The sequence below is a fragment of the Salvelinus fontinalis genome, chromosome 7, assembly GCF_029448725.1.
Source record: "Salvelinus fontinalis isolate EN_2023a chromosome 7, ASM2944872v1, whole genome shotgun sequence".
Taxonomy (NCBI): Eukaryota; Metazoa; Chordata; class Actinopteri; order Salmoniformes; family Salmonidae; genus Salvelinus; species Salvelinus fontinalis.
The window spans coordinates 26,901,870-26,928,805 of NC_074671.1; the positions used below are offsets into that span (position 1 = coordinate 26,901,870).

The 26,936-nt window shown below is 44.7% G+C and overlaps 1 protein-coding gene across 4 annotated transcripts in view; it reads left to right on the forward strand.

Moving 5' to 3' along the window:
- Nucleotides 1-26,936, forward strand: part of LOC129859310 (rho GTPase-activating protein 21-like) — a 103,651-nt gene that overhangs the window by 59,983 nt on the left and 16,732 nt on the right. For 3 of the 4 annotated variants that reach the window (XM_055928935.1, XM_055928934.1, XM_055928931.1), the window contains 5 exons: nucleotides 12,247-12,339; nucleotides 17,112-17,190; nucleotides 17,770-17,824; nucleotides 22,461-22,484; nucleotides 24,434-26,438. In XM_055928935.1, the coding sequence (XP_055784910.1) occupies nucleotides 12,247-12,339; nucleotides 17,112-17,190; nucleotides 17,770-17,824; nucleotides 22,461-22,484; nucleotides 24,434-26,438 (2,256 nt within the window). The remainder of the gene's footprint in view (nucleotides 1-12,246; nucleotides 12,340-17,111; nucleotides 17,191-17,769; nucleotides 17,825-22,460; nucleotides 22,485-24,433; nucleotides 26,439-26,936) is intronic. The other variant, XM_055928932.1, reaches the window with a different exon arrangement.

The window sequence follows — 26,936 nt, forward strand, 5'->3', positions numbered from 1 at the left end:
TTCTACAAAGTATTGTGTAGATGGCGTAGCAGTCAGATGTCCATTGTCCTCGTCTTGTCCCGTGTATATATATTTTTCTTCGCATATCTTTTTTATATATATATTATTTTCTTCTTAAAAACTCAACTTCAAAACACTCTCCTGCAACCCACCTCACCAAATGTGGTGCGGATCTGTTTTTTTTCTTCCTCAAAAGTATTATTCACCTCGTATCCGAAATCTACAACAGAAGCTAACAAGCTAACCAGAAGTTAGCCAGCTCACAAGCTAACGTTAGTAGCTAACGTTAATAGTTCAGCTAACCACAGCTAGCGCTCATCAGCTATCCTTTAGCTCGGAAAACTATTGCCAGTTTTGTACAACGCGACTCAGACCAGAGCATACCAGACCTATTTTTCTCTCCATATCCCCGGATTTTTACCTCAAGCTCTGGACATTTACACCTGGATCTTGCAGCTAACTAGCTGCTATCCGAGTGACTATCGGCTAACATCAATTCCGGAGCAAACACCAATTATCCCGGAGCTAGCCAGCTGAAGAGTGCCATCAGCCACTCCTGGGCTACAATCACCTATCCGGACCCGTTTTACTGCTGATGCGGAGCCCCACCGGGCCTTCACGACTGGGATGCCGACGTTATCTGCCCGAGGGAGTATTTCAACCGGCCCCTCCATCGCGACGTAACCTGAACGTCCATATACTAACTGCGGCCCGCTAATCGTTAGCTGTCTTGAGCATATCGGCTGCTATCTGAACAGATCTATCGAACAATCTTCTTAGGCCACTATAACTATTTTGACAACTGGATTGGTCCCCTCTACCACACGGAACCCCACTAATCTACCGACGGAATTGCACGGCGTGGCTAAAAACAGACCTCCATCTTCTGCTAGCTTGCTACCCATGACTAGCTGTCTGAATCACGAAGCTAGCACCAGTTAGCAAACACAATTCTACAACTCACAACCTCTCTTTCGCCACCGCCATCCGGCTTGGATTCTCTGTCGACACGACCACGTCTGGTCTGCAGACAAATACCCCATCCGCTGTGCCCTCAACCGGCCTCCGTCTGAGCAGACCCCCTCCGTCTGAGCAGACCACCCCCCCGGGCTACTAACTTTAAACGCCGCGGGCTAGCTTAGTGGAGGCCTCACTACTTCATCTACGGCTGGCCCCTGGACACTATGATCACTTGGCTACATAGCTTATGCCTGCTTGACTGTCCATTAATTCACGGTACTCCATTCTGTTTATTTGTGTTTTATCTGTCGGCTCTGTGCCTTAACTCAGGATCTGTGTGTAGTTAATCCGACCCTCTCTGCCCAGTCGTCGCCATTTTTTACCTTCTGTTGCTGTGTTAGCCGACTAGCTGCTGTTATCTGACCTGCTGTTTTAGCTAGCTCTCCCAATCATGACCTGCAATCACTTTATGCCTTATTGTATGTCTCTCTCAAATATCAATATGCCTTGCATACTGTTGTTCAGGCTAGTTATCATTGTTTTGGTTTGCAATGGACCCCGTAGTTCCACTCTCCGTACCTCTGATACCTCCTTTGTCCCACCCCCCACACATGCGGGGACCTCACCCATTGAGACCAGCATGTCCAGAGATACAACCTCTCTTATCATCACCCAGTGCCTGGGCTTGCCTCCGCTGTACCCGTGCCCCACCATACCCTGGTCTGCACATTATGCCCAGAATCTATTCTACCACGCCCATAAATCTGCTCCTTTTATTCCTTGTCCCCAACGCTCGGCGACCAGTTTTGATAGCCTTTAGCCGCACCCTCATCCTACTGCTCCTCTGTTCCTCGGGTGATGTGGAGGTAAACCCAGGCCCTGCATGTCCCCAGTCACCCTCATTTGTTGACTTCTGTGATCGAAAAAGCCTTGGCCTCATGCATGTCAACATCAGAAGCCTCCTGCCTAAGTTTGCCTTACTCACTGCTTTAGCACACTCTGCCAACCCTGATGTCCTTGCCGTGTCTGAATCCTGGCTTAGGAAGGCCACCAAAAACTCTGAGATTTCCATACCCAACTATAACACTTTCCGTCAAGATAGAACTACCAAAGGGGGAGGAGTTGCAATCTACTGCAGAGATAGCCTGCAAAGTTCTGTCATACTTTCCAAGTCTATGCCCAAACAGTTTGAACTTCTAATTTTAAAAATTAATCTCTCCAGAAATAAGTCTCTCACTGTTGCCGCCTGCTACCGACCCCCCTCAGCTCCCAGCTGTGCCCTGGACACCATCTGTGAATTGATCGCTCCCCATCTAGCTTCAGAGTTTGTTCTGTTAGGTGACCTAAACTGGGATATGCTTAACACCCCGGCAGTCCTACAATCTAAGCTTGATGCCCTCAATCTCACACAAATCATCAAGGAACCCACCAGGTACAACCCCAAATCCGTAAACATGGGCACCCTAATAGACATTATCCTGACCAACTTGCCCTCCAAATACACCTCTGCTGTCTTCAATCAAGATCTCAGCGATCACTGCCTCATTGCCTGTATCCGCCACGGGTCCACGGTCAAACGACCACCCCTCATCACTGTCAAACGCTCCCTGAAACACTTCTGCGAGCAGGCCTTTCTAATCGACCTGGCCCGGGTACCCTGGAAGGATATTGACCTCATCCCGTCAGTTGAGGATGCCTGGTCATTCTTTAAAAGTTACTTCCTCACCATATTAGACAAGCATGCTCCGTTCAAAAAATGCAGAACCAAGAACAGATATAGCCCTTGGTTCACTCCAGACCTGACTGCCCTCGACCAGCACAAAAACATCCTGTGGCGAACTGCGATAGCATCGAAGAGCCCCCGTGATATGCAACTGTTCAGGGAAGTCAGGAACCAATACACGCAGTCAGTCAGGAAAGCAAAGGCCAGCTTTTTCAAGCAGAAATTTGCATCCTGTAGCTCTAACTCCAAAAAGTTCTGGGATACTGTAAAGTCCATGGAAAACAAGAGCACCTCCTCCCAGCTGCCCACTGCACTGAGGCTAGATAACACGGTCACCACTGATGTCCGTGATAATCGAAAACTTCAACAAACATTTCTCAATGGCTGGCCATGCCTTCCACCTGGCGACTCCAACCTTGGCCAGCAGCCCCGTCTGGCCCGCTGCTACTCGCCCAAGCGTCCCCAGCTTCTCCTTTACCCATATCCAGATAGCAGATGTTCTGAAAGAGCTGGAAAACCTGGACCCATACAAATCAGCTGGGCTTGACAATCTGGACCCCCTATTTCTGAAACTGTCCGCCGCCATTGTCGCACCCCCTATTACCAGCCTGTTCAACCTCTCCTTCGTATCATCTGAGATCCCCAAGGATTGGAAAGCTGCCGCTGTCATTCCCCTCTTCAAAGGGGGAGACACCCTGGACCCAAACTGTTACAGACCTATATCCATCCTGCCCTGCCTAGCTAAGGTCTTCGAAAGCCAAGTCAACAAACAGATCACTGACCATCTTGAATCCCATCGTACCTTCTCCGCTGTGCAATCCAGTTTCCGAGCCGGTCACGGGTGCACCTCAGCCACGCTCAAGGTACTAAACGATATCATAACCGCCATCGATAAAAGACATTACTGTGCAGCCGTCTTCATCGACCTGGCCAAGGCTTTCGACTCTGTCAATCACCATATTCTTATCGGCAGACTCAATAGCCTCGGTTTTTCTAATGACTGCCTTGCCTGGTTCACCAACTACTTTGCAGACAGAGTTCAGTGTGTCAAATCGGAGGGCATGTTGTCCAGTCTCTATGGGGGTACCACAGGGTTCAATTCTCGGGCCGACTCTTTTCTCTGTATACATCAATGATGTTGCTCTTGCTGCGGGCGATTCCCTGATCCACCTCTACGCAGACGACACCATTCTGTATACTTCCGGCCCTTCCCTGGACACTGTGCTATCTAACCTCCAAATGAGCTTCAATGCCATACAACACTCCTTCCGTGGCCTCCAACTGCTCTTAAATGCTAGTAAAACCAAATGCATGCTTTTCAACCGTTCGCTGCCTGCACCCGCACGCCCGACTAGCATCACCACCCTGGACGGTTCCGACCTAGAATATGTGGACATCTATAAGTACCTAGGTGTCTGGCTAGACTGCAAACTCTCCTTCCAGACTCATATCAAACATCTCCAATCCAAAATCAAATCTAGAGTCGGCTTTCTATTCCGGAACAAAGCCTCCTTCACTCACGCCGCCAAACTTACCCTAGTAAAACTGACTATCCTACCGATCCTCGACTTCGGCGATGTCATCTACAAAATAGCTTCCAATACTCTACTTAGCAAACTGGATGCAGTTTATCACAGTGCCATCCGTTTTGTTACTAAAGCACCTTATACGACCCACCACTGCGACCTGTATGCCCTAGTCGGCTGGCCCTCGCTACATGTTCGTCGTCAGACCCACTGGCTCCAGGTCATCTACAAGGCTATGCTAGGTAAAGTGCCGCCTTATCTCAGTTCACTGGTCACGATGGCTACACCCACCCGTAGCACGCGCTCCAGCAGGTGTATCTCACTGATCATCGCTAAAGCCAAAACCTAATTTGGACGCCTTTCCTTCCAGTTCTCTGCTGCCTGCGACTGGAACGAATTGCAATAATCTCTGAAGTTGGAGACCTTTATCTCCCTCAACAACTTTAAAAATCTGCTATCCGAGCAGCTAACCGATCGCTGCAGCTGTACATAGTCCATCTGTAAACTACCCACCCAATTTACCTACCTCACCCCCATACTGCTTTTATTTATTTACTTTTCTGCTCTTTTGCACACCAGTATCTCTTCTTGCACATGATCATCTGATGATTTATCACTCCAGTGTTAATCTGCTAAATTGTAATTATTCGATTTATTGCCTACCTCATGCCTTTTGCACACATTGTATATAGATTCTCTTTTTCCTACCATGTTATTGACTTGTTTATTGTTTACTCCATGTGTAACTCTGTGTTGTTGTCTGTTCACACTGCTATGCTTTATCTTGGCCAGGTCGCAGTTGCAAATGAGAACTTGTTCTCAACTAGCCTACCTGGTTAAATAAAGGTGAAATAAAAAAATAAATTAAAAAGATGAGATTTATGTTTTTCATTTTCAATCAATGTGCAAAAAACATGCTTTCACTTTGTCGTTATGGGATATTATGTGTAGATGGGTGAGAGGAAAAATATACACTGCTCAAAAAAAAAAGGGAACACTAAAGTAACACATCCTAGATCTGAATGAATGAAATATTCATATTAAATACTTTTTTCTTTACATAGTTGAATGTGCTGACAACAAAATCACACAAAAATGATCAATGTAAATGAAATTTATCATCCCATGGAGGTCTGTATTTGGAGTCGCACTCAAAATTAAAGTGGAAAACCACACTACAGGCTGATCCAACTTTGATGTAATGTCCTTAAAACAAGTAAAAATGAGGCTCAGTAGTGTGTGTGGCCTCCACGTGCCTGTATGACCTCCCTACAACGCCTGGGCATGCTCCTGATGAGGTGGCGGATGGTCTCCTGAGGGATCTCCTCCCAGACCTGGACTAAAGCATCCGCAAACTCCTGGACAGTCTGTGGTGCAACGTGGCGTTGGTGGATGGAGCGAGACATGATGTCCCAGATGTGCTCAATTGGATTCAGGTCTGGGGAACGGGCGGGCCAGTCCATAGCATCAATGCCTTCCTCTTGCAGGAACTGCTGACACACTCCAGCCACATGAGGTCTAGCATTGTCTTGCATTAGGAGGAACCCAGGGCCAACCGCACCAGCATATGGTCTCACAAGGGGTCTGAGGATCTCATCTCGGTACCTAATGGCAGTCAGGCTACCTCTGGCGAGCACATGGAGGGCTGTGCGGCCCCCCAAAGAAATGCCACACCACACCATGACTGACCCACCGCCAAACCGGTCATGCTGGAGGATGTTGCAGGCAGCAGAACGTTCTCCACGGCGTCTCCAGACTCTGTCACGTCTGTCACATGTGCGTGTGAACCTGCTTTCATCTGTGAAGAGCACAGGGCGCCAGTGGCGAATTTGCCAATCTTGGTGTTCTCTGGCAAATGCCAAACGTCCTGCACGGTGTTGGGCTGTAAGCACAACCCCCACCTGTGGTTGTCGGGCCCTCATACCACCCTCATGGAGTCTGTTTCTGACCGTTTGAGCAGACACATGCACATTTGTGGCCTGCTGGAGGTCATTTTGCAGGGCTCTGGCAGTGCTCCACCTGCTCCTCCTTGCACAAAGACGGAGGTAGCGGTCCTGCTGCTGGGTTGTTGCCCTCCTACGGCCTCCTCCACGTCTCCTGATGTACTAGCCTGTCTCCTGGTAGCGCCTCCATGCTCTGGACACTACGCTGACAGACACAGCAAACCTTCTTGCCACAGCTCGCATTGATGTGGCAACCTGGATGAGCTGCACTACCTGAGCCGCTTGTGTGGGTTGTAGACTCCGTCTCATGCGACCACTAGAGTGAAAGCACCGCCAGCATTCAAAAGTGACCAAAACATCAGCCAGGAAGCATAGGAACTGAGAAGTGGTCTGTGGTCACCACCTGCAGAACCACTCCTTTACTGCAGGTGTCTTGCTAATTGCCTATAATTTCCACCTTTTGTCTATTCCATTTGCACAACAGCATGTGAAATTTATTGTCAATCAGTGTTGCTTCCTACGTGGACAGTTTGATTTCACAGAAGTGTGATTGACTTGGAGTTACATTGTGTTTAAGTGTTCCCTTTATTTTTTTGAGCAGTGTGTATTTAATCCATTTTGAATTCAGGCTGTAACACAACATGTGGAATAAATCAAGGGGTATGAATACATTCTGAAGGCACCTTATGCATCAACTGACTCACAGGATTTTACTCAATGAATTGATGTCTCCGTTATGTACTGTAAACTTTTGGTTACGATGGGTTGAAGATTGTCATGATACCCATCTTCTTTGAACATTGAACCTGATTAGTTATTAAAGGTAGATGCATCGTGGCTGAAAGCAGTTTGATAGATTATTATTGGTATATGATCAATTCCTATTTCCCAGACTTTCCCACACCATGGGTTGGGGCAGAATCACTCGTAGTGTTTATATGGAGACTAGAGATCATGCGCCTCCTATTTTTATCATTCCTGTTGTACCAGAGTCACAGATTACCATCTATACACACAGTCCTCTCTGTCAGTTGTTTTTGAAGTGTTGGCAAACAGAGGCCCGTCCCTCTACGAGCGAGAGGGATAGAGAGACAGAACAAGGGGGCGTGAGAGAGGAAGAGAAGGCATGAGTGCGTGTACATCCACATGTGATTGTTTGTGTGCATTGTGCCCTATGTAACTATGTGCAAGAGAAAGAGGGAAAGAAAATATTAGAGGCCCTGTTGCATTCTGTCTGGGCTAATGCAGGCAGGCGGCGGGCGCTGCTCCCAGCCCCTCTGTAGAATAACATTATCTAACCCAAAACAACGGGAGAGTGATGGAGCCAGCCCACACAACCAGGCCCAGCTGCGCATGCAGGGACCGCAGCCAAACCAGCTGATGCAGCGCTGAAGCCAAACCAAAACGCTGAAGCCCAGGCTTAACACTGCAGTCAAGCGCTGCCTGGAAAACAGTACTCTATAGAGAGCACGAGAGACCTCCACCAGGTTAGGATGTTAGCACAAACTGCAAAAGCCTTATGCAAGGTTATCCTTTTTATTGTTAAAAATAACATGTTATGATGGATTATTTGATTTAAAGCAGTTTGTGGCCTGTGTTGTCCAGCAGTTAGAGCCGCACTGACCCCGGAAAACATACAGTATAGTATGTCATATTCAGCATGGGTTTGAATACAGCCCACTGCTCTTTGACTCGACCTCTCCTACCTTGACCTCTAGTAGAACGCTTCAACAACTGTATTAGTTGTTCAAGTAGTAGCTTGAAGGGAAAGCCACATACTGTATCACTATAGCTAAAAGCCTATTGGTCTGCTCGATGGAACAAATCTGATTCTTATATTTATATCTGGCTGTAGCAATATTTATATCGAAGTAAAAAAAATCTTTTTATTATCATTTTCCAGCCAACAGCTGTCTGCGAGTTAAAAAGGTCAAATATGTAATGTTGTCCTATTTCATCAATCTCAACTGTCATTCTACTTTAGTAGGATAGGGACTTTAAAAATATCCAAAGCTGTTGATTTCCTGATTTTTAATCTCGCTCATCCAGCTGCAGGGCTGAAAACTCCAGAATCCAATTTGTACAGTCGAATCTGAACGTTGTCGGATTGATGTTGGATTGGGATGAGGAGAGGTTTCTCTTGATGGAACAGGGAGGAGCAGGCTTTTGGGTTTCTCTCTCGACAAGAGAGGTTTGTGTCCTCTGTGAATCTTTCTTTTTTAAGCAGTATTGTCAGTCAGTTTATTTAACCTTAGATATTAAGTAAGATTTAAATTAGATAAACAGTCATACCCTTTTTTCCCCCGACACTTGCAACCATTTTACATTAAAATGGAAGTACCAGTGTAGCCTTGTCATTTGGAACTGGGATTCCATGGTATCCTTCAGACAAATTAGGACAAATTAAATAGTGAAATAGCATGAAGGTGAAGGGTAATGCAGTTTTGCCCTTGGATTACTACAGTTCTCATCATGTAAGTAACATTGAGCAATGGCTTTGTTCCTCATTGTATGCCTTCTAGTGCCATCTGCTGGAATAAAGGTGTCGCTCTTATGGTGGAAATCAATCAATTGTAGTTAAAACAGGATAACATGCACAAATTGTCACATTGCAGGTTAGGTTTAGTCTGTTTTGTGCTCACCGTGGTCATTTCTGCCATTGTACTGTAGGTTCCATAGGCATATACTGCAGATATGCTACAAGGCTGCCATAAATATACCAGAATAGTGTTCATTTGTTGTAGGCAAAGGCTTTAGCAAAATAAGTAGACAATTCAACACCAATAGAGTAGATCTATAAGATCAGTTTGGGCTGTTTAAAAAAAATAATAATAAAGTATTAAGAGCATTTATTCACTCATCAGAAGCATTCATCCTCTGACATTAGTATTTTCCACCACAAGAGGGAGTTTAGGGCAGCAAAATGCACAACTTTCCTGAAGTGGCACACGATTATGCAAGAGCAAGACACTTTGTATTTGCATGTCTCTCCACATGTGGGTCTTCCAGAATTCTGTCAGTGTCTCTGTCCATACTAATAGTGAGAATCAGGGATATGTTGTTCAGAGAGATGTTTAGGTCAGAAGCTGACTGTTTGTGTAAATGTACAGAGTTTTGCTTGCCTTCTCCTTTTCGTTCTGACACTTGTAATACAGATCTTTTAAAGAGGACAAAGCTCCAGCTGCCTCATCTCCACAGCCTGTCCAGAGTACAGTGTTTAAACTGACAGCGTGGCACACAGCCCAGGGACTCACGCACCCACCCACCGGCCAGGGTTTCTGTCGTGAAAATGCGTCGCCGGACATTTGACCGGCAGCGTTTCAATTTACCGGACATTTGAGGAAATCTCCCTCGACCTCTTGTCTCACCCACTCAGACAAACAAATAGACACACAGGAATACATTACCACCCCCATACACTTCCCTACACTCTATGGTGACACCCTCCCCTTTTCACACACACACAGTGGTGCTTGTACGGTGCCTTCAAAAAGTATTCATACCCCTTGACTTATTCCACGTTTTGTTGTTACCGCCTGAATTCAAAATGGATTAAATGGTTTTTTTCTCACCCATCTACACACAGTACCCCATAATGACAAAGTGAAAACATGTTTTTAGAAATGTTTGTAAATTTATTGAATTTACGTAAGTATTCACACCCCTGAGTCAATACATGTTACCTTTGGCAGTGATTACAGCTGTGAATCTTTTTGGTTAAGTCTCTAAGAGCTTGGCACACTTGGATTGTAAAATATTTGCATATTTATTATTTTTACAATTCAAACTCTGTCAAGTTGGTTATTGATCATTGCTAGACAGCCATTTTCATTTCTTGCCATAGATTTTAAAGCTGATTTAAGTCAAAACTGTAACTAGGTCACTCAATAACATTCAATGTCGTCTTGGTAAGCAACTCCAGTGTATATTTTGCCTTGTTTTCTTTAGGTTATGTCCTGCTGAAAGGTGAATTTGTCTCCCAGTGTCTGTTGGAAAGCAGACAACCAGGTTTTCCTCTAGAATTTTGCCTGTGCCTGGCTCTATTACGTTTATTTTTATCCTAAAAAAAAAACTCCCTAGTCCTTACCGATGACAAGCATACCCATAACATGATGCAGTCACCAACCATGCCCGAAAATATGAAGTGGTACTCAGTGTTGTGTTGGATTTTGCCCCAATCCCAAAATGTTTTTGTTGCAGTTTTACTTTAGTGTCTTATTGCAAACAGGATGCATGTTTTGGAATATTTGTATTCTGTACAGACATCTTTCTTTTCACTCTGTCATGTAGGTTAGTATTGTGAAGTAACTACAATGTTGATCCATCCTCCGTTTTCTCCCATCTCAGCCATTAAAATCTCTAACTCTTTTAGTCACCATTGGCCTAAAGGTAAAATCGCTGAGCGATTTCCTTCCTCACTCCGGTAACTGAGTTAGGAAGGACGTCTGTATCTTTGTAGTTACTGGGTGTATTGATACACCATCCAAAGTATAGTTAATAACTTCACCATGTTCAAGGGGATATTCAATGTCTGCTTGTACTATTCTCACCCGTCGACCAATAGGTGCCCTTTGCAAGGCATTGGAAAACCTCCCTAGTTTTTGTAGTTGACTCTGTTTTGAAATTCACTTCTCAACTGAGGGACCTTACAGATAATTGTATGTGTAGGGTACAGAGATGAGGTAGTCATTCAAAAATCATGGTTAACACTATTATTGCATCCATGCCAATTATTATGTGACTTGTTCAGCACATTTGTACTGCTGAATTTATTTAGGCGTGCTGTAACAAAGAGGTTGCATTAACAAAGGTCCGGTGTGGCTCAGTTGGTACAGCATAGCGCTTGCAACGCTAGGTCTATTGGGTTCTGAATACTGATTTGACTCCAGGCATTTCAGCTTTTCATTTTTAAGTTGTAAACATTTCTAAAAATGAAATTCCACCTTCACATTATTGAGTTTTGTGTGTAGGTGAGACAAGGTCGTTGATTACTCCCCTTGCGTTGGAGCCATGTCATTCTTTGGTTACTAGGCGTAACCCCCATTTGCAGTTGCTAGCCAAGCACAAAGTAATGCGTCATCGACAACTTCATTACTGGAACTATCAGATGGACATCATTTTAAACTAGGTATGTCATCCGGTATCAGAGTCCTATACAGCGGGCTTCAAAAGTATTGGGACAGTAATCCATTTTTTGGGTTGTTTTGACTCTGTACTCCAGCACTTTGGATTTGAAATTGCACTTAAACCTCAGTCATTGTATAGACTGTCAAACTTGTTTAATTTTTTTTACTGAAGTGCAAAAGCCTATAGTGCTCTACACCCCTGTGCATCTAGGTATTAGCTGTTCAGGCATCAAATTACAGTTGGAAAGAGGAGATATAGAAAGTTTAATAGACAGACTAAGTTAGTAAAACAATTACTTATAATTATTCGTAAACATATCTCTTTGGGCTTCTTGCTGTTCATTTGCAATTATGTTCCGGCTCGCCGACCATCTGCTCAAGAAAACATTGGCGCACGACTCAATCTAGTTGATGAATCCTAACCTTGAGGCATTTACGTAAAATGTTGACTTAGTCATGCATTAATGTAATGGTTGACTATTTTAAGTTCAAATTTGCCTTAAGCGCAATTCAGGGTTCACCCCATTATTTTGCACGCTGAACACTAAAAGTAGGGGTCTGTGTGGAGAAGCCTATGTTAATGTGTAATGATGCAGATGTTGCAACTTTTTTATTTATTTAAAAAATCTATATATTTTAGAGGCGTGCAATTTATTCAGATTAACAAACTTTTCAATGGCGTGTAGAAACACTGTGCTGTCTTGTCTGGCCTCTTGGCAGTATGTGGTTCCAGCTGAGTAAACCCTGCTGTGTTCATCTGAAAAGAGAGCTCTCCCTCTTCTTTAAATGAGAACACTTTCTCCCTCCCTAGACCATGTTTTCATATGTTAGATGTGTACCTATGCTAACATTTGAAAGTACCAGCAAGCTGTAATGCTAGTGATGTAGTTAGCTCTAATCCTAGTAGTGATATTCCCTTGGATCTGCACCATGGCACCTGACCCCCTGTGCGCTTTTGCCGTTTCCAGGGAGACAGAGGAACAGGCTGGAGCCAATGGACACCATCTTCGTCAAGCAAGTGAAGGAGGGAGGCCCTGCCCACGGAGCTGGACTCTGTACAGGTAACAACAGCATGACTCCTGTTTCATGCCACTTAGTTTTTGAAAGGGAAGTGGGATACCTAGTCAGTTGCACAAATGAATGCATTTAACCTAAATGTGTCTTCTGCATTTCTCTAAATCAGAGAGGTGTGGGGGGCTGCCTTAATCGACATCCACATCATCGGCGCCCGGGGAGCAGTTATTGTTGGGGGTTAACTGCCTTGCTCAAGGGGCAGATTTTTCCACCTTGCTGACCTTTCGGTTACTGGCCCAACGCTTTTAACCGCTAGGCTACCTGCTGCCCCTGATTTGACTACACAATATAGATACATTTCCCTGACGCTTGTGGATTCTCAAGACCACATTCACTTCTATATCAATTGCTTGTTGTCAAAGCAAAGGTTTGTCTTGTCATCTAATTTAATTAAAGCCAAATCAGAGAATGTGTCACTATATACGCATGCAATGCCACTGTACTCTCGGCTCTGTTGGTTGGCTACATGGCAGGAACGGCAAAGTGGCACAGACTAGGGTTGAATATTTTCCCGGTATTTTACAAATGTTCCATCCAAGAATAAATCACTTCCTGGTAACCTGGTATTTCCTGCCAAAACTGGAAGTGTCATTCTAAAACGTATAAATATATCTGGATTTGATTAGAGCTTTGATCAACATGAACATTCAAGCCTGATGCTACCTAAGCCTGATGAGCCATACAAGTAAGGACATTTTATGAGCCCTATATTAAAGCCATTTTATGATCCCAAGCCGTTATCCAATACATAGCCTATGATATAGGCTACCGCACATTACGCACAACAGAAAAACATTGAAGACATTAGATGTCGCTGTGCTCTCTTGGGTAATAAATGAAACAAGCTCCAATAGCCTAATCTTTTTGAATGTGTGGACTGTATTACTGTACTGTATTATATGGATTGGAATTACGGACCTCATTCGAACCATGAAGGTTGGCGAGAACATGCCATGCTGGTGCAGAACATGTGACCTACAAAGTTTCAGTTATATGCTAGTGAATTTGATTTTGAAATATAATATTTGTATAATTAGTAGGCTGGCACATATATACAGTGGCAAGAAAAAGTATGTGAACCCTTTGGAAATACCTGGATTTCTGCATAAATTGGTCATCAAATTTGATCTGATCTTCATCTAAGTCACAACAATCGACAAACATAGTGTGCTTAAACTAATAACACACTATTGTATTTTTTGTGTCTATATTGAATACATCATTTAACCATTCACAGTGTAGGTTGGAAAATGTATGTGAACCCTTAGGCTAATGACTAATGACAAAATCTAATTGGAGTCAGCAAACCTGGAGTCCAATGAGACGAGTTTGGAGATGTTTGTTAGAGCTGCCTTGCCCTATAAAAAAAACATTCACAAAATTTGAGTTTGCTATTCTCAAGAAGCATTGCCTGATGTGAACCATGCCTCGAACAAAAGAGATCTCAGAAGACCTAAGATTAAGAATTGTTGACTTGCATAAAGCTGGAAAGGGTTACAAAAGTATCTCAAAGACTTGATGTTCATCAGTTCACGGAAAGACAAATTTTATATAAATGGAGAAAGTTCAGCACTGTTGCTATTCTCCCTAGGAGTGGCCGTCCTGCAAAGATGACTGCAAGAGCACAACGCAGAATGCTCAATGTGGTTAAGAAGAATCCTTTAGTGTCAGCTAAAGACTTACAGAAATCTCTGGAACATGCTAACATCTCTGTTGACGAGTCTAAGATACATAAAACACTAAACAAGAATGGTGTTCATGGGAGGACACAACGAAAGAAGCCACTGCTGTCCAAAAAATATGTTTATCAGCACTACTGGTAAAATATTCTGTGGACAGATGAAACTATAGTTGAGTTGTTTGGAAGGAACACACAACACTATGTGTGGAGAAAAAAAGGTACAGCACACCAACATCAAAACATCATCCCAACTGTAAAGTATGGTGGAGGGAGCATCATGGTTTGGGGCTGCTTCAGGGCCTGGACAGCTTGCTATCATCGACAGAAAAATTATTTCCCAAGTTTATCAAGACCTTTTGCTGGAGAATGTTAGGCTGTCTGTCCGCCAATTGAAGCTCAACATAAGTTGGGTAATGCAACAGGACAATGACCCAAAACACAGAAGTAAATCAACAGAATGGCTTCTACAGAAGAAAATACGCCTTCTGGAGTGGCCCAGTCAGAGTCCTGACCTCAACCCGATTGAGATGCTATGGCATGACCTCGAGAGCAGTTCACACCAGACAGCCCAAGAATATTGCTGAACTGAAACAGTTTTGTAAAGAGGAATGGTCAAATTCCTCCTGACCGTTGTGCAGGTCTGATCCGCAACTACAGAAAATGTTTGGTTTAGGTTATTGCTGCCAAAAGAGGGACAACCAGTTATTAAATCCAAAGGTTCACATACTATTGCCACTCTGCACTGTGAATGTTTACACGCTGTGTTCAATAAAGACATGAAAACGTATAACTGTTTGTGTTATTAGTTTAACTAGACTGTGTTTGTCAATTGTTGAGACCTAGATGAAGATCAGATCATTATTATGACCAATTTATTCAGAAATCCAGGTATTTCCAAAGGGTTCACATACTTTTTCTTGCCTCTGTACCTTTCATAATATTTCCCCTAATGTTGTGCCATGTGCGTATTAGTCTACCTCCTCCTTCTCTATTGTTTCTTCATTCCTTCCTTCAACAGGCAAATGAAATGTTTTGTTGTTCTTATCTTCATCATTGTATTATGCTTGAATAAAATAGGACTAGAATAAGATGCAGACGGCTATCACTTCTCTTCACGAAGATTGACTGGTTGTGTGTTTCGCCAATCATAATGGGACCCATGTCATCCAAAAAGTTATACTTTTTACTCATCTGTCCATAGAACATTCTTCCAAGAGGTCTCGATGATCATCCAGCTGCTTCCAAGGTGCTTTTTGGCAAACGTCAGTCAACTTTTTGGATGAGACGGGTCCTGTTATGTCTGGCGAAAACCTAACACTGCATTTGACAGTAAGAACCTCATACCAACGGTCAAGCATGGTGGTGGTAGTTTGATGGTTTGCTGCCTCAGGACCTGGACAACTTACCTTAATAGAAGAATCCATGAATGCTGCTCTGAATCATAGAATTCTACAGGAGAATGTCGGGTCATCTGTCTGTGAGCTGAAGCGCAGCTGGGTCATGCAGCAAGACAATGATCGAAAACACACAATCAACTCTACATGAAAATGGTTAAAAAGTAACCAATTTGACATTTTGGAATGGCCTAGGCAAGTCCAGACCTAATCCCAATTGAGATGTTGCGGCAGGACTTGAAAACAAGCAGTTCATGCTTGAAAACCCACAAATGTCGCTGAGTTAAAGCAGTTCTGCATGCAAGAGCCAAAATTCCTCCACAGTGATGTGAGAGGCTGATCAACAACTACAGGAAGCATTTGGTTGCAGTCATTCCAGCTAAAGGTGGCACAACCAGTTGAGTGTAAGGGTGCAATGACTTTTTCACACAGGAATTTGTTAATTAAATACATAAAATAAGTATATATTTTTTTGTTATTTGTTAACTCTGATGTTGAACGATTAGGCCTGGCCCACCGTCGGCGTTCCAATTCACCCCATAGGTGTTCGACACGGTTGAGGTCAGGGTTTCGTGCAGGCTAGTCAAGTTCTTCCACACCGATCTCGACAAACTATTTCTGTTTGAACCTCACTTTGTGCATGGGGGCATTGTTATGCTGAAACAGGAAAGGGCTTTCCCCGCAAAGTTGAAAGCACAGAGACTTTTAGAATGTCATTGTATGCTGTAGCGTTAAGATTTTCCTTCTACTGCCACTGTTTGTCTATGGAGAATGCATGGCTGTTTGCTATATTTTATACACCTGTCAGCAATGGTGTGGCTGAAATAGCCAAATCCACTCATTTGAAGGGGTGTCCACATACTTTTGTGTAGTGTACACTCATTGTGAACTGCCCTCCATACTGAGATGCGCTATCTGTCCACACCCTGAGCATTGATGATTGGTCATGCAGATAGCAGAGGGTAGGCTGTGTCCCGTAGAGAAGCCAGATTTAGACATTGCATATAGTTTAACAGTTCTATTTCACGTTGTGCTGTTCATCGGAATTTTTTATTATAATTGACTGGTTTCTCGCAGTTATGTATACTGGGAAAAGGGAGTGGGTCTGGGTGGTTGATCTTGGTTCCCGCTATTCAGCCCTAGCACAGACACACAGCCTAGCTTTCTCTTTTTACTACTGAATAGCCCCTTTCCTGGGAAAGGAGTGCACTGGTTTTCCCACAATTAGCTCTACTCTGTCCATAACTCCCTCTAATCAGCTTCCTGTAGATCTCCTCTTCAGAAAACTTGAATGAAAAAGCCCGAGTGGCACCCTATTCCTTATAAAGTGCACTACTTTTGACCAGAGCCCTATGGGGGTGCGCTATATAGAGTATAGGGTGCCATTTTAATTTGGGACGTAGGCACCGTGTACAGTAGGGTTGACTATAAACACATTTATACAGTGTCACTATTCCCCTTTGATCCCAACACAGTCTTATCTGTCTGAGGGGAAATGCTACAGTACTGGGAGCTACATCCTTACCCAAGATGAGGGATTATTGGGCACACTGAGCAACACATTTTAAAATTGTCATATGGCGTTGCAACCATCCACTGTCAATGATTGTGTTTTTCGTTTCATATGCTACATGTCCATTGGAGACATTCAATGTGTTTTCAATGTGAATTCTCTTCCCTTCAGGGGACCGGATTGTAAAGGTGAACAGAGAAAGTATCATTGGAAAGACGTACTCCCAAGTGATCGCTTTGATACAGAACAGGTAAGGGACTGCCTGCTTCTCTTATACATCACTCTCATGGAATTTTACATGAAGAAGGGGGGGTATTTTGAAACAATGCTAATAGGTTGCAGGAAACCTTACCAGGAAGTGCCTTATTAAAGTATTTAAGGCTATGCACATTTCAGAAACCTTGTCTCGTTTCGGTACTATCAAGATTAGATTAAGTGACAATGAACAGCTTTTTGTTATTCTAATCATTCAAACTAAATATTTTTAAGTGAAACGTAAACCGTTTCCTTCTCTGAAAATTCAAAGGGTGCTATGTGGTGTCACAGAAATGCAATATCTCCAGGCACTTTTTCAAATGTTGCTCTACCCATTTAAAGTTCCTTGGAAATTGGCACACAGACATTGTTGAGCAATCCATGTGCCCATGGCATATATAACTGTCAGTTCCCAATGTTACTAAACCGTTACCCTCCTACTCATGAACATACCTTAAAGCTAAGTCTAAACTATACCAAAAAAAAGTTTAGTTTTTACATGAACTATGTTGATTGTGCACACTACTGCTCCAACTCACAAGTGGAATCTCTACTACTTTTGTCCCTCTCACAGCGACACCTCGTTGGAACTATGTGTGATGCCAAAAGATGAGGACATTTTGCAGTTGGTAAGTACAATTAATTTAAGACCGTCCTCCTAACTTTGTGCTTGAATATCTTCCTTGATTATTGTTGACTAGAGAATTAAAGTCACTTGTGAAGGTTTCTGGGAATCATGAATTGATTTTGTTTGTGCCTAAAGTGGGATGGGTAGTTACTTTGTACTTTTTCTCAGAAGGTAGTTAGTTGTTCCCATATCCTAGTGCTGGACAGTGTACAGAATAGGGATTGTTAACCAGTTAAATGTAATCTACGTAATCCCCGAAAGTAATTCTTTATCATGAGAGCCATAAACAATAATTAGTAATGCTGCATACTCCAAGAAAAGTTAATCTCACCTTTCTGGTAAAAATAGTTATACAGTTTAAGTCGGAAATGTACATACACTTAGGTTAGAGTCATTAAAACTAATTAATTTCCACAAACTAATCCACAAATTAATTTCTTGTTAACAAATTATAGTTTTGGCAAGTCAGTTAGGACATCTACTTTGTGCATGATACAAGTCATTTTTCCAACAATTGATTACAGACTGATTATTTCACTTATAATTCACTGTATCACAATTCCAGTGGGTCAAAAGTTTACATACACTAAGTTGACTGTGCCTTTAAACAGCTTGGGAAATTCCAGAAAATTGTCATGGCTTTAGAAGCTTCTGATAGGCTAATTGACATCATTTGAGTCAATAGGAGGTGTACCGGTGGATTTATTTCAAGGCCTACCTTCAAACTAAGTGCCTCTTTGCTTGACATCATGGGAAAATCAAAAGAAATCAGCCAAGACGCCAGAAAAAGAATTGTAGACCTCCCACAAGTCTGGTTCATGCTTGGGAGCAATTTCCAAACGCCTAAAGGTACCACGTTCATTTGTACAAACAATAGTATGCAAGTATAAACACCATGAGACCATGCAGCCGTCATACGGCTCAGGAAGGAGACGCCTTCTGTCTCCTAGAGATGACCGTACTTTGGTGGGAAAAGTGCAATTAAATCCCAGAACAACAGCAAAGGACCTTGTGAAGATGCTGGAGGAAACGGGTACAAAAGTATCTATATCCACAGTAAAGCGAGTCCTATATCGACATAACCTGAAAGGCCGCTCAGCAAGAAAGAAGCCACTGCTCCAAAACCGCCATAAATAAGCCAGACTACGGTTTGCAACTGCACATGGGGACAAAGATTGTACTTTTTGGAGAAATGTCCTCTGGTCTGATGATACAAAAATAGAACTGTTTGACCATAATGACCATCGTTATGTTTGGAGGAAAAAGGGGAAGGCTTGCAATCCGAATAACACCATCCCAACCGTGAAGCACGGGGGTGGCAACATCATGTTGTGGGGGTGCTTTGCTTCAGGATGGACTGGTGCACTTCACAAAATAGATGGCATCATGAGGATGGAAAATTATGTGGATATATTGAAGCACCATCTCAAGACATCAGTCAGGAAGTTAAAGCTTGGTCGCCAATTTGTCTTCCAAATGGACAATGACACCAAGCATACTTCCAAAGTTGTAGCAAAATGGCTTAAGGACAACAAAGTCAAGGTATTGGAGTGGCCATCACAAAGCCCTGACCTCAATCTTATAGAAAATTGGTGGGCAGAACTGAAAAACGTTTGACTCAAGTTAAACAATTTAAAAGCAATGCACCAAATTCTAATTGAGTGTATGTAAACTTCTGACCCTCTGGGAATGTGATGAAAGAAATAAAAGCTGAAATATATCATTCTCTCTACTATTATTCTGACATTTCACATTATTAAAATAAAGTGGTGATACTAACTGACTTAAGATGGAATTTTTACTAGGATAAAATTTCAGGAATTGTGAAACTGACTTTAAATGTGTTTGGCTACGGTGTGTGTAAACTTCTGACTTCAAGTGTAATTGCTAATGTGTAGTCACTTGTGATGACACAAGCTCAGGGACACAGTACAAATATGTTGAAAATATGAAATACTTTGACATATTTCATATTCAACAAAGCTATATGAACTAGGCTTGAAATTACTTATATGCTTTCTAAATATAGTATAGTCAAAATTTTAAACTAAGATTTCACCTTAACTGTAAAATATATATTTGTGTGTTTAGTGTTAGAGAAAATGTGCATACCTTTTAAAGGTCTCTCTTGATCAAAATGTCTGCCTCCATCACTGTGAACGTCTCACAGAGCTCTAGCTTGGCTTCCTGAACTCATTAGGAACTCACCTTTAATCTCATTGGTGTTTTTTTGTTTAAAATCTGAATGATTTTTTGATGAATGGCTATTTATTTAAAATAAAATAAAAACTTGTACCCCTTTTTCTCCAAATTTCATGGCTTCCAACTGGTAGTTAGTCTTGTCTCGTCGCTGCAACTCCCGTACAGACTTGTGAGTGGAAGGTCGAGAGCCAATGCATCCACCGAAACACGACCCAACCAAGCCGCACTGCTTCTTGACACAATGCCCGCTTAACTCGGAAGCCAGCCACACCAATGTGTCAGAGGAAACGCTGTACACCTGGTGACCGTGTCAGCGTGCATGCGCCTGGCCCGCCACAGGAGTCACTAGAGTGATATGGGACAAGGACACCCCTGCCGGCCAAACCCTCCCCTAACCCGGACGACGCTGGACCAATTGTGCTCTTCCCAATGGGTTTCCCGGTCGCGGCCGGCTGCCACGGTGCCTGGATTCAAACCAGGATCTCTAGCAACTGCGATGCAGTGCCTTAGACCACTGCCCCACTCGGCAGGCTATAAATCAATCTCAGAATGTGCTACAGTGGTATATGAAGTAAAGATTGCAGGCTTGTGCTTTGTCAGTGGCTATGACGTAGGGTTTAGGCAGGAGTTGATGGACAGTCGGAAGGGCGAATTAAATGGTAGGGGGGACATCCCAGCTTCAAGTAGTTTCAGATTTCATAACCTACAGATTTCATAACCTTTTCATAGTCACACAGGCTCAGAAAATATACTACTGTGTCCGTGGGAACCAGGGCTATTGCTCAAGACATTCCAATCTACGGTGTTCACAGATCGATTTGAAAATAAGTGACAATGTCCTGTACCAGAACCCCCTAAACAAGACGTTAGATCTAAGAGAAATGTAGCATCATATAATATTCACTCCCATAATACTACTGTCCCCTTTGGGTTAACGGCACTCAGAGAATTTCCTCCCCATAAATAGACACCACGCACTGGGCTCTCTGTGCAGGGCTTAGCATCCAGCAGACTCCCTGCCATGGACAGGAGGAAGAGAAGTCATCATTTTTGGCTGGATTTCTGTATAAGCACTTTGTAACTGCTGCTGCTGATGTAAAAAGGGCTTTATAAATACATTTGATTGATTTGATCGTTCACTCAGTACTGTTTTGAACATTAAGGTTTTCATGCACTGTCCCTCAGGTTAGCTCAAACTCCAGTCCATTTCTCATGGATCACTGACCAGCGGTGGACTGTTGACAGTAGGTGAAGAGTATTGGCTGTGGGCTTGAAAGTGTGTTTGTGTGTGCGTAGGAAAAGGGCTGAGTAGTAGTGGCCCAGATGGAAAGAACTGCGGAGTGAAAGTGAAGGATGAGCCAAGTAGTGTGGAACGAAAGAGTGATAGAAAAGAGAAAGAGGACAGAGAGCTTTAAGGACCAGAGGACGAGAGCCTCTGTGGTGCCAGCCTGTCAGGGCCCCTCGTTCCACCTACCCATATTCCTGCCCGGCTCAGTGATCTGCACAGCAAACCAACGCCACCCGTCAGGGTCCAGAGCCCAGCAGACGATAACGCTATGCCAGACCACACCACCCTACAACCACAGTCACATCCTGTTATTCACTTCCACTGGTTCTCTCATCTGGAGTAAGGAACTGAACCGACTCCAGCCCCTAGTGTGATGCTAAATTCCACGCATAGCTAGATGGCTAGGCCACAGCTTGCCAAAGCCACACAAACATCTTTTGACATTTAGGAATGTGTCGGAGCACTGTTGAAGCCTGAGGTTATTCTCAGACAATAAAACGAGCCATACACAGCAATTAGTGTTAGAAATGTATTTGTGATCTGGAAGGTGGTTGGTTATACCTCAGCAAGATTGCAATTGCAATTCTAAGGGGGGGGTTTAACTTAACCAAATAGGGTAATTTGACTTTTAATATATTTTCAGAGCTTTTTGATTTACTGTGTTTAAATAAAGCTTGAAAAAGTCTGATTTTATGTGTTTTCATTTCAGGCTGTAAGGCAACAAAAGATGAACATTTTGAAAGGGGGTGGTGACTTTCTTATAACCACTGTAAGAGAGGGATACCGAGGTAGAGGCAGCTAGTGAACAGCAGCAGCGGTAGGCAGTTAGATTACCCCTGGCTTATGACTACTATCAGGCAGTGTTTGTGAGAGGAGGCAGTTATGTGGGTGAGAGGCAGCCCTCAGGTGGCAGAGGGACAAGCAGGTGGCAGCGCAAACGTGACTGTGACTTTCCTCCTATCCGTTCCTGCTCCCGTCGTCTTTTTTCACTGCTCTTCTCTTGCCCTCTGCCTTTCTGTGGTGCATTCACACAGCGACCGTAGCCATGACAGCTCCAGCCTCTGTTTCTCTATTGCACATCTTTACTCCTCTTTCTCCCCTCTCCTTCTTCTCTCCTCTTGTCTGCCTCTAACCTGTCGGCTGGCAGTTTTCCAGGGATATCACTGCTCTGGTAAGAAGGGAAACTTACTAACTCCTTGTTTTTCTTTCTTGTATGTCATTTCTTCCCATGTGTGAATGTGGTTTCAGACCTTTTTTTAAGCTGGTATCAACAGTGTAATGATTGTCAATAAGTGTAAGGTTTTTGTGCCTTCCCTTAGCTAAAACCGTGTCATCTCTACCTAATTTTGTATTGTCTCCATAGAACCGTGTGCCTTTTTTAATTGTTATACTGTATTTCTAAGTGTGTTTTTGAGCTGGGGTTCTCAAAGTGGGGTCTGTGGCCAGATGTCAAAATATAAAAGCAATATTTAATTTGTATTAATGATTATTACTAACAACAGATTAAACACATTTTGGCTAATTGATCCGTGGAATAAGTTTAGAGGGTGTAATATTATTTACCTGCAATTTATGTTCTTAACCCTGGGCAACATGGGCCTAGGAGGCTCACAGGGATATCAACAGTACTATCAACCAATTATTTTTTTTCAACTCAATACTTTTTGTATTCCCCCTAGTTATTTTGTTTACATAGATGCGCACTCATTTTAACTCTAAAACTGCAAAGTTCTCACTCTGCCTCATGGAAAAATAACAACTAAAAAACTCTCTTCCATGTGACCAAATCTGTAGAATTGCAATTAGCTTAAACTGCAACGTGTTCTCTTCGATGCCAAGAGGCAGGCCTTTAAAATGTTCTTCCCAGGGCCCGAGACTTGGTTCGTCCGGCCATGCGCTGCCGAAGTCATAGTAAAACTCCTTGTGTGCTATTTTTATCTCACTCGAGTTGTGCTCTGATTATGGGGGGGGGGGGTCTTTTCTATTACAAAAGGGGTCTCCGGACACACAGTTGGAGAACCCCTGTTTTAGAGCATGCTAAATATTGACAGGGAAGGGGTTGTCGTTTCCCCATTCAAATGCCTATGTCTCCCGCTCTCTGCTCACATCAGAGAGAGAGAAGCTTGTAAGTTAAGCTCGGAGTCAGTAATAAAATAAAATATGCCATTTATCAGACACTTTTATCCAAAGCAACTTAGTCATGCATGCATGCATACATTTTAAGTATGAGTGGTCCCAGGAATCAAACCCACTATCCTGGCGTAGCAAGCGCCAAAGTGCCTTGATCTACCAGCTGAGCTACAGATGACCAGTACATTCTTTTGACAACATCACTTGACTTATGCAAATCTAGAGCTATGGGCGGGGGCAGCAGACATGCTGGAGTCACTGTATAAACGTAACCCGACACCACAGATAGAGCACTCATCGATTTTTAAAGTCCAGCTCTTGCTTTCCCTTCAGTGAATTCTCACACTACAAGGATGGGGAGATACATTAAATACCTGAGTCAATACACATCTCTGAACTGAGGACTTTTAGTAGATTGTAATCCAGTTCTTAGCAGGCTTTATTCTGGGTCCTGGCGTCGGGCTTGCTTTTTATCCTCTCACTCTCCCATTTTTCGCTCTCTCCTAGACACATCTGTTGTTTTTTCCAGCGCTTTCCATTGGAAGAGGTCATCTGACCCAAACACACACACTCCCAGTGTCTCTTCAGGATTCAGACTCCGCCGGGGTGGGGAAGGGCTGGTTGTCGACTTTGGCCAAGAGCAATACTGTTATCTTTTAGTCAAATTTCTTTGATGGTTTTTATAACATGTACATACAGTATGTGTGTTCAATTTTTTTATCTGTCATTTACTGTGTACTGAAATGTATCATCCTTACAAAATAATTTTGAGGAGTATATGGGTCATGTTTCTCTTTGTCATTCATCATATGCTTTTTTTTCTGTTCATTGTGCTGTAGCGTAGCTGTTTCTTTATGGGCATAGCGGAAAACTTAAGCAGTACCCAGAGGATCGCTTCAGTTTGGTGCAATGGCACACTACAAAGGTTTTATGTGACCTATTTTTGTCCTATACAGTTGAAGAGACATAATGTCCCATAATCTCTTGCAGGCCTATTCCCAAGATGCATACCTCAAAGGGAACGAGGCATACAGCGGAAACGCCCTACACATCCCGGAGCCTCCTCCCATATGCTACCCGAGGATAGAGCCTAAAGCCCCAGGGATGGCCCAGGCCTTGGACCTATCCCCCTCCACAGAGGCCTCCCGGAGCGGCAGGCCGGCCCAAGCAGGGGCAGGGAGACAGGGTACCTCCACAGCAGGCCACACAGACATGGGCTACCGGTTGGAGATCCCTGTCCCCCCTTCTCCTCCTACGCAGTCCCCTAAAACCCAGACGGTGGTTTGTGTGTGCAACGAGAGTGTGAGGACAGTGGTGGTGCCGCCTGACCCAGTCGCGGATCGGGGGCCCCGTTGTGTGTCTCGGGCTGGCCCCAGCCATAGGACCGACGAGAACCGTTTTGGAAGTCCCCTGGGCTTCTCAACCAGGCCTAGAATCCTCGTGACCCCTGGCCCCCCTGGAGGGTCACAGCTACAATATACCCCCATCCCCACCCGGCCCACAGAGTCCTCAGTCTTCTCCCCCTCTGGCTCTAGGCCTTCCCCAATCTACCCCGACAAACACCACCTCACCCCTTCCCCGCGAACCACAGTGGCCGACACCTTACCCTCCCCCACCACGCCCAACCACTACATCCCCTCACCCTCCTCCCCTGCCACGTCCACCTCCCCTCACCAGAACATCGACTGGCGCAACTACACCACCTACAAGGACTACATCGACGCCAAGCGGCTGCACACCTATGGCTGCCGCACCATCCAGGAGCGTCTAGACAGCCTGCGGGCGGCAGCCAACCCCAACGCCGCTTACGCACTGCAGCCTGGCCCTCCCAGTGCCAGCGCCTCCTCCCAAGGCCTGGGGGGGTCCCAGATTAGACCCAGGAGCACGTCCCACGATCGAGGATCCTACCAGGGGGCCACTGTGGCTCCACTGCGCAGTGCCTCCCAGGAGAGGCTAGGTGGGGGAGGGCCTGAGAGGACAGCCATGCCCAGGGACTGGCCCCGGAGTGCCTCCCAGGATACCCTACCCTCCTCAGCCCTCATGGGAGTGGCCAAGCCCCGGGCACGCTCCTGCGACTACCTGGGCCGGCAGGGCGAGCCAGCGGCAATGGTATCTACAGAGAGGGGAGTGGGAGGGTACAGCAGGGCAGAGCTGGAGGATAGCCTGCTACTATACAGGGGTGAGGAGGCCAGAACCAGCAGACACGGGGCAGTGCTGAAACAACTACCCCAGCCTCACAGGACCAGCCTTACAGGCATGCCCATCGCAGCCCCTATGTTCACTAAAGGTACGGCGGAGCCGTTGCTCCCCTCTAGGACAGACAGCCTTGCACAGACAGCCCTCACTAGGCCCTCGCGGTTGCCTGTTAAAAACTCCACCTCGGATCCATCGCCACTCTCCTTACCTTCTACCCGGGGCCCCGGTAACAGCAGTGCTATGGACCTGCTCAAAGACCAAAGAGCCGTGGTAGTGGGTAACCACCTGGGTTACTCTTCCTCGCCCCTGCAGCAGCTACAGCTCCGGGGGCGGGCAGACAGCCTGAGGGAGGAGAGCGGGAGGGATGTGGGCCTGGGTGCCAGGTCCTCCTCCGGCCCCTCCAAAGTCCCTGTTCAGAGACAGCAGGCCATCTCTACCTCCACTTCCTCCTCCACTGTTAACAGTACTGTGACCCTCAGGTCAAAGGTCCCCGCCCTGGTGCGGACTAGCGGGAGGCCGTTGGAGGGCGTAGAAGGGCCGGATGCCACAGTGGTGGTCCTGAGAAGGGATAAGAACTCGGGACCCCAGCCCATCCGCCACCCCTCCTACATCCTGGCTGTAAACGACACCGACTTGGAGACTCCAATGGAGGTGGGGACTCTAGCAGCTAAGAGGGGATCGGGGGGCTGGTTATCCAACGACGTTCAGCGAGACGTGACCATGAGAAGGCTGGGAGAGCAGCACAAGGCCTCGTGCGCCAGCAACCTGGACGACTCGCTCGACTCCATCCCCTTCATCGGTAAGGAACACGTTTCTGTTCTCACTCTCTCGACTCCTTTATTACCATAGCAACTCCTTACATAGAGAGAAAGTCCTGGGAAGGGGTGTGTGTCAAGCATCAACTTTAATTAGGTAACACATTTATAACACACTGTAACTCTTAGTATCAGGAGTTCCTGTTGCTCTGGTTTCGGCTTGCTTGAGGAGAGTGAGGGAGAATGTGTTTTGTGTGGGCGTGTGTAGACTGATTCGCTTAATGTGCCTGGTAGAGCATGTAATATCTCTTGGGTGGGGAGGTTATACAAGGGTTTTGATGTTATCAGTTTCTGCCCCCAAGTCTTAGCAGGTGGAAATTGTCATGCAGTAAAAGTCCTAATGCTCAGACTAGCTGCTGTCAGAGATGTCCTCAACATCACTCAAGCAGGTTAATGTCTGTCATGAATCTTGCCCTGGAGGCAGAACTGAGCATTTTGTTCTAGATAGGCCAGCTGCAAAGTCAAAATTTGGCTATAATATT